This window comes from Arachis ipaensis, chromosome B5, assembly GCF_059453495.1.
Source record: "Arachis ipaensis isolate K30076 ecotype BB chromosome B5, ASM5945349v1, whole genome shotgun sequence".
Classification (NCBI taxonomy): domain Eukaryota; kingdom Viridiplantae; phylum Streptophyta; class Magnoliopsida; order Fabales; family Fabaceae; genus Arachis; species Arachis ipaensis.
Window position 1 is genome coordinate 5,044,784 of NC_142440.1, and position 8,779 is coordinate 5,053,562.

An 8,779-nucleotide genomic window follows, 5' to 3' on the forward strand; every position below is an offset into this window, starting at 1 on the left:
AATAAATCAATAATTTGTCGGATTCGACCACTTGACAATTATAATTGGATGGGATCTTTTCTCATTTTTAAAAGGGTTTTGTTAGGTAGATAATAATTTTTGTAAATAATGTGAATGATAGACTCTAAAATTGACCTAATAAAATAAAAAAATATTATACCCCAAATTATCTCCTAAATCTTAACATTAGCATAATTATCTGCACATCTAATAAATTGAACATCCAACTATTATTAACTGTGCATGAGTAAATTAAAAATCATCCAATTAAAATCATCCAACCATTATTAAATCGAATAAAAAAAATCATCCAATTAAAAATGATGAATATAATCATCTGTATACCTATTAAATTGAAATTCGACATATCTATTATTCATATTATTTTATCTTCTCATTTTCTATCTAAATTTTTTTTTTTAAATTTTGGAGCAAAGAAGGAGAGGCCATTAGTCGCGTCCTCTGTGTAAGGCAACACTTCAATTTGATGACGTGAGCATCCCAGTTCTTAGGGCCAAAAAAGTCATTTGATGTGAAAACGAGTAACAGCGTTATGCAGTGGTCGCAGACTTTCATGAATGAGACCCACACCCAAACTTAAACTCGGGGGACGCGGTCCATTTTACTTCAAAACACTACTCTTAATTTTTTAACCACCTCTAATTATTCAAAATAAAGTCAGACCCCACCACTAATTTCCAATTTCCCATACACATTACCATTTCAAATATTTTCGTTATAAAAATCTATCTATATATACTACGTAATTATGACAAAATTGAAGGGCATTGACCAAAACACCAAATAATACACCCATCTCTTTAAATAGACCTTGAAACATTCACCTTCTTGGATTTCAAGCGCACACAAGTTCATTCATATCATAAAATCTTATTTGACGCTGTCTTCCCCCACCTCCATTCTCAACAAGAAAACTAAAACAACGAACTCGATCTTGTATCAAAGAAGAAGAAGAAGATGATGATGATGCAGATGTGCGCCACCGTGCCATCAGTTCACAGCATCCATAACAAGTTGCAGGCAACAAGGTGCCCCAGTTTCAGATGCCGCGCAGCCTCACCTCTCAACCCTGCAGCTTCCGTCAAGCCCTTCGTTTCTACCGAGTCAACTCGCTTACACCTCTCTAACCTCGAAAAGCTCCTCGATACCCAAAAGCCCCTCCAACAACAACACAATAAAATCACAAGCACTGACGATTCATCATCGTCCACGGAGAAGAAAGCAAAAAGTTTCCTTGAAGGACTCAACTTAGGGAGATTGTGGAGTTCGGAAATGAAAGCAGCCGCCGAGGATATGTCCCCGCGAAACCTTCACCGCCTGCAGCGCCTCCTCTCCAAGACAGCCGAGTATTCGCCGCGAAACGTCCTCGGCAGCCGGTGGAGGGAGTACCACGGCAGCAATGACTGGAAAGGGATGCTCGATCCGCTCGATGAGAATCTCCGCCGGGAGGTTGTCCGGTACGGCGAGTTCGTCCAGGCTGCCTACCAAGCTTTCCACTCTGACCCAGCCATGTCCACGGATGCCCCGCCACAGCCCCGCCACGTGGCCCTCCATGACAGGACATATAAGGTCACCAAGAGCCTCTATGCCACGTCATCTATTGGGTTGCCCAAATGGGTCGATGACGTGGCACCGGATCTCGGGTGGATGACCCAGCGCTCTAGCTGGGTCGGGTACGTCGCAGTTTGTGATGACCAAAGAGAGATCGCACGGTTGGGAAGGAGGGACATCGTGATTGCCCTTCGCGGAACTTCAACTTGTCTCGAATGGGCCGAGAATCTTCGAGCCCAGTTGATTGATCACCCTGATGATAACAAGGAAGATGATAACCAAGGAAAGCCCAAAGTGGAGTGCGGGTTCTTGAGCCTGTACAAGACACGTGGTGCTCACGTGCCTAGCTTAGCCGAGTCTGTTGTGGAAGAAATTAAGCGGTTATTGGAGGTTTACAAGGGTGAGAGCCTAAGCATCACAATCACAGGCCACAGTTTGGGCGCAACGCTGGCCTTGTTGGTGGCCGATGAGATAAGCACGTGCAGCCCAAACATGCCACCGGTGGCTGTTTTCTCCTTTGGTGGGCCTCGAGTGGGTAACAAGGCCTTTGGAAACAGAGTTACGGCTCGTAATGTGAAAGTGCTTAGAATTGTGAACTCGCAAGACGTGATTACGAGAGTGCCTGGAATATTTGTAAGCGAGGAGGTAGAGGAAAAAATAAGGAACTCCAAGGTTGGTGGTGGTGTCATGAACATGCTTGAAGAGAATACACCGTTGGCTTACTCACACGTGGGGACCGAGCTACGTGTCGACACCAAGATGTCGCCCTATCTAAAGCCGGATGCTGACATGGCATGTTGCCATGACCTGGAGGCTTACCTGCACTTGGTGGATGGTTTCCTGGCATCTAATTGTCCATTTAGAGCAAATGCTAAGAGAAGCCTGGCTAGATTGATGCAGGATCAAGGCTCTAATGTCAAGAAATTGTATGTTAGCAAGGCAAAAGCCTTGACTGTTAATCTTAAGAGACAAGGATCTATGTCCATGTCCATGTCCACTTGTTTGCCTAGTCCATCTTAAACCACTCTAATAATATTTATGTGTAATTCTTAGATGAAAACAAAAAATGTGAATATATTTTATTTGAGGATGTTACACATACACACAGCTTGTGCTTTTTGTCTTCCACATAATTCTGACAAATATGTTATTACTAAAACTCACATACATGTAGTTATTTTTAGATAAAGATTATAGTTAAGAATTATAATTTGATATATTTACTAAATTATTATTTAAAAATTTTCAACTATTAATGTTATTTATAAAAGTAACTGCATATAAGTTTTGACCTTAATATAAATTCATAGCTATGATCGTGTTAAAATGATAAAAGAGATATTAAAAGAAATTTTTAAATTTCTTTCATTCATAGAGGATGACAGAAACTCCAGATATGCACTTTAGATAAAGTATATGCTGCTATTTCCCTCAGTTGAACTAGTACGTACTTCCTACACTATGCATGGCGAACAACAAGGGTTAGGTTTTTTCCCACTTAAGTTTAGGAATTTGGAATTTCTCACGAGCAAATGTGGTTCAGGGTTTATCAAATTAGGAAATGGAAGGCGAAGCAAGCACAACATTTTGGTAGCCAAGAGAGCATCGTCGAGTGTTGATGAGCCACATGTAGTGGTACGTACTTGTTAACTAATGGCGCGATTAGGAAAAGTCTAGGGCCAGCAACTTTGTTAAATTCTGGCCAGCATGTAACCAACAAAAAAAAAGTGAGTCATTAGATGAAATCTCAAACCAATCTCACACCATTAAAACCATCATTTACAAATCACAAAAGTTGCTGACTCCTAGCATTCCTCGCACGATTAAGGAGACTCACGGAAGAACTAATGAAACTCAATGTAAAAGTTTCTAATAGCTAGATTTATATGACATTTAAAATTTTCCAAAGCCTTAAAATTAAAAAAGAATAAATTATTATTTATACCCATAAAAGATATAAACGCTGACAAATGTATCCATACAAGAATAAAATGACAATTGTAACATCTTTCATCGGTACAAATATAGCCAATTTATTGCCAACAATAATTAATTATTATATTTTAAACACGTGTATGAGGAGATATATTCAGAAAATACATCTATAAAGATACTTCTATTAGACACAACTATAAAAAAAATATTTTTATTAGCATATCCATAAGACACTTCTATTAAATACAGTTATAAACAAGAGTTGGTAGAAGTGGGTAGAAATACTGTTTATAAGGTAACGAGATTGTTAAAAAAATATATATATATTGAACTTACATATCCTTTTATTCTAACATGTTAAATTAATAGAATAATTTTTTGCATTTGGGAAACTATTATATTTCCAGAAACTATTTCGGTATTACTTTTATATATATAATCGCAGCTATATCTAGTACCCTCCAAAAATTTGAGTGATAATAGGTCCAAAAATGGTACATACTTTAGCAGTAGAAACAAACCTAAAAGGACAAGCATATTGTGGTAGTTGAATTCTTTAAGGGGAATTAAAGAAGGAACCATACATGCCATTTTTTGATTGAGTAGTTTCTACATGCCTATGGAAATCCTGCATGTGAAAATGAGATGAAAGAAGTAAAATAATGGGAAGAAGACTAGAAGAGGAGTGGCATCATCATGATTACTGTGACGTACTGGGTTGGATTCGCACTTGAATCGGAGCGTTAAAGGTGTGGTTGGCTTCTATGGTTATTGGATCAATCATCTCTAACTTTTCAAACCTGTCTCCACATGTAAAACACTAGGCCTTTAATTAAGGTTGTGAATTTATTTTACGGTTTACAATGTCATTTTTTTTACGTATCAATCGTTGAAGTATCTACCTTTAATTAATTCCTTCACCCAAACTCTACCAACCGCCGCGTGAAAGGAAGCAGAAATGTAATATTTTGATATATTGAATAGAAGACTTTTTAGTTTTTATATTATTTCAAAAACAGAAAATAGTTGGCAGTATATATAGTTTTTTTAGGAAGTTACTTTTATTTTTGACCCAAATTAAAGTGGGAACATTACCAAGAATTTCCTGTAGATCACATCACCAAAGTAGTTAGTAGTATATATCGTTACAAAATAGCATAATAAGAAATGTAATATATATGTGTGTGTGTAAATTTTTTATATGTTTCAAGAGCAAATGAATGCTTTCTTTACGTACTATTTATTTTGTTAGTTTAATGTTAATTTAAATTTTTTTAATATTTTTAAAATTAAAATTAAAATTAAAATTAGAGTATAATATTGATGTAAAAAACAATTAATTGATCAAAATAACAACACTTACTTATTCTTGGAAGTTGAAACACCTATAAAATTTCTCACACACAATTTATTTTGATACACCTTTTATATTTTTAAATAGAATTTTATGATTTTAGCATGCAAACATTTTATATAAAATGAATTATATTATGGAGAGTATAGGGTATCAACATATTATCTGTCAATTTATTATCAACAATAATTATTTATTATATTTTAAACACATATATAAAGAGATACATCCAGAAAATATATCTATAAAGACACCCCTATTAAACTCAGTCATAAAAAATATATTTTTATTAGATACATCCACAAAGACACTTCTATTAAACACAATTATAAATAAGAGTTGACAGAAGTTGACAGAAATGCTGTTAGTAACGTAGCAGAATTGATTATATTATCATTTTTATTAGTATTAGTATATACGAGACACGGTTGAAAAAACCTAGAGTAAGAGTCAAATATTTCTACTAATATGACTCTACTAAAACTTTTTAAATAACTGAGTAATTTCATTTTCTTAGATCTAAAAAAGTTGACATTTATTTAAATATAAGAATCTTGATTACAATAGTAAACTTAAAGATGATAATGATTTAGGTGTAATTTATTTGTCAAATGTGAATAAAACAATATACCTATATTGAACAAATAAATATTGTTGAATATGATGGCACCTTCCTAGAAAAAGTGGTAGGAAAAGAAGAAAGAAAGGGATATAGGAAAAAGAGAAGAAAAATGAAGTTGAGAAAAGAGTGAAAGAGTTGGACTCATTCTAAAGCATTCAAGATTCAATAACATCACTCGGCTGAGCATGGAAACCGATGAAGACCTTCCCACATACGATCCCCTCTCGTATGTTTCAAAGAGGGAGCGCTCTCGTCTCAGATCAGCACAGAAGGCTGTCCACCTCATCCCTCTTCTCGTTCTTCTCTGCGCCATCATCCTCTGGTTCTTCTCTGCTCCTACTCCTTCACCGCAAAAAGGTTCGTCTCGGATTTATTTATTTATTTATTTATGTTCGCATGAAAGTTCGTTGGAATTGGATTGGAACCAATGATTTGCAGTTTGCATCAACAGTTGTTAACTGATTTTGAGTTTTGACCTAAGTTTTTTCCTTTCCTTTTATTTATTTTTTTCAGCCTGAGGAAGCTGAAGTGGAATCCTGAAGATGACAAGAGCAGTTGAAGTGCTATTTCATTTTGTCAAATGATTTTGTGGTTCGCTTTTGATTAGATTAAATGATAGCTTGGATGGACTAGTTTAGTTTTAAAATGTAAACAAAGAAAATTATAGATATGCTTCTTAGTTCTTGATTGTATTCTTATCTATAATATATGGCTTTTATTGTGTTGAGATTGAAAGCTTGTATTTGAGGTGTATCTGAGATATTTCTCTTAACTGAAACCAAAGCGTTGCAATTGCATTAATGAATACAGGCATGTCTCTATCTTTACATTGATTTAATGTATTATACATTCAGGTGTTGGATTTAGTAGAAATGGAACTACTACTTTCTCCCATTATCATTCTTCTTTCATAGACTCTCAGGAGTAAAATTTGTATGCTCCAACAATGGTCCAAGCCTTACTAACTTAGGTATGACAATGTTGTTCCTAACAGAACACACCAATGGATTCTCCCACTGCAATATGGAACCCACAAAGTATGCACGAACAGTGAGTGGAAACACTCGGGGCCATCTTTCACTGCCATATGACCTCAAAGCTTCTTCAACTGATGAGTGGTCCTCATTAGACTTGATGGCCCCTGCAAGCTTCTTAGCAAGAACCACAGCATCCTCAAGTGCACAACATGCTCCTTGCCCCAGATTCGGAGTCATCGGATGCCAAGCATCTCCGACCAGCACCACTTTACCAGCAGAAGCAGGTGGACTTACGGCCGGCCAAAGCCACCGATCTACCAGCGGAGTCTTGCTGACAGTCTCGTCGGCTGTAGCGTCCACTATGTCCAAAAGCTCCGAAGGCCAATTCTTGACTAGTTCTTTAGCTTCCTTCTTAAGAACAGTTGGATTAGTTATTTTTGGACCTGCCATTCAACTCAAACTATTCTTTAAATGAACCAAGATAAACTTCAAGATTCAACTTTCATAGATTGTTGGTATAAAATATGTCTATATAGATAATCTAATTATGTATGGAGCTATAATTTAGGACCTGGGGATGAACTGTTAAAGCAGATGAACCAATAAACTTTTGTTGGAGAAACAGGAACATATCCTGCACGCACCCCTCTACCATAGATATAATTTACTCTTGGTCCATAAGGCTGTCCTTCTGAATAAGAAGCAAGTCCACGGAAAGCACAATGACCAACGTAATTTGCCTCAGAAAACCCCATCCACTTTGCTATTGGTGATCGAATCCCATCACAACCTATCAAAATCTAATTATTCATGAGATTAACTTGTCAGAGAGAATCATAATTGGCCATCATATTTCAATCACATAACTAATTACTCATTTCATTGTTATGCTACTTTTTGTTACATTCTTGGATCAATATATATGGAATTTGAGCTGAGCTAATTAAACCAGAATATGCACTACTAACCTTTGCAAGAAGCTTAGACCCATCTGCAAGTTCCAACAAGGTTTCTCCATCTGAATTTGATTCAATCCTTGCTAGCTTTGAAGAAAACTGAATCATATCCTGGGGGAGCTGGGCAGCTAAAGTTTCCAAAAGTACTCGCCTTTCCACAGCTCGCACCTCTTGGCTGCAGCATACTCCTTCTTTAAACATTTGATAAACAGAGAAATTTATAGTATAAACTAAGCCACCAAAAGGTAAATTAAGAAAACTTAGGATTTTTTAATCGATCCTGGGTACCTTTGATCCTCTTGTTTGAAAGTGAAAGAGCGTAGTTCTCTGCCATCCTCAGACTTCACCACCATCCTGTACAGCTGATAATATGAACCAAATAAAGCTCAGCTGATAATAATTAAGAATGAATAGTAATTACTATAATAATGTACCCTTGAATTTCCAAGAAGTGAGGTCTGAGATAATGAGCGATTCCAATAGCATCGAGTACCCTCCAGCCGTTCTTGAAGAGGGTGAGGGAAGTGCCACCGGTTCGAAGGGAGTCAGCCTGCTCAAGAACGAGGGAATTAACTCCAAGCCTGTGAAGGGAGACAGCAGTTGCAAGGCCAGCAATGCCAGCACCCACGATAACAACATCTTCCTTACGGACTTGAGCCTTCATTTCAGATTTGCTTCTGTGGTGGTTCTGGTACTTCTGTGTTCGGAGTTGGAAGAACAAATTAGATGTTGTAGCGTGAGAAGAAGGTACAAGAGGTTTGGGAAAGGCAAGAGACGCGGTTGTTGTTGATGATGTGGCCATGGATGAAGCAAAGGATGATTGTTGAATCGTGAATGCTGGCTATGCCAACCAACATACAGAGGTCATAGGAGATAGTAACGGTGCATGTGTGACTGCGTGTTCAGCCTTCCGCCATAGAAACGAGTGGTGACTGCTCACTCAGGATCATTTCTTCTTCTTTCTTTTTTATTTTTTGAGAAAAGGATAACTTGATGACTGACGTTTTGGTTTGCGGATATTTAAGTCCTTTAAAATTTAAAAATACATTTAAGTTTTTTACCTTTTTAAAATTTGAACATATCGATTTCTAAGTTTAATTTGTCTAATTTTAAAAATTCTCTCAGGCGTGCTTCGGTATCAATCTGAGCAAATTTTTTTGTTGAGTCTGACAGACCCAAGTAAACATGAGGGATCGATAAGTTCAAATTTTAAAAATTTATTTTAAATAAGTAATCATGTTATGAAATAAATTATATATATATATATATATATATATATATATATATATTATTTTTTTCTTGTTTTAAAGTTTTAGCAATTCTTCATAATTTCCTAAGCTAACAAATACCTTGAGGTTACTAA

General features: G+C 36.4%; 2 protein-coding genes across 2 annotated transcripts; one reads left to right on the forward strand and one right to left on the reverse strand.

Moving 5' to 3' along the window:
- The first annotated feature begins 680 nt into the window (after positions 1–680).
- PLA-I{BETA]2 (alpha/beta-Hydrolases superfamily protein) lies at positions 681–2,683 on the forward strand. The gene has a single exon (XM_016345988.2). It carries the CDS (start codon positions 979–981, stop codon positions 2,590–2,592), a length of 1,614 nt encoding a protein of 537 aa, XP_016201474.1. The 5' UTR covers positions 681–978; the 3' UTR covers positions 2,593–2,683.
- A 3,573-nt stretch (positions 2,684–6,256) lies between these two features.
- CTF2A (FAD/NAD(P)-binding oxidoreductase family protein) lies at positions 6,257–8,372 on the reverse strand. Its single transcript, XM_016345990.3, has 5 exons — positions 7,851–8,372; positions 7,705–7,770; positions 7,429–7,591; positions 7,032–7,260; positions 6,257–6,903 (listed from the first exon to the last, which is right to left on the reverse strand). Exons 1-5 carry the CDS (start codon positions 8,216–8,218, stop codon positions 6,392–6,394), a joined length of 1,338 nt encoding a protein of 445 aa, XP_016201476.1. The 5' UTR covers positions 8,219–8,372; the 3' UTR covers positions 6,257–6,391.
- Between the last annotated feature and the right edge of the window lie 407 nt (positions 8,373–8,779).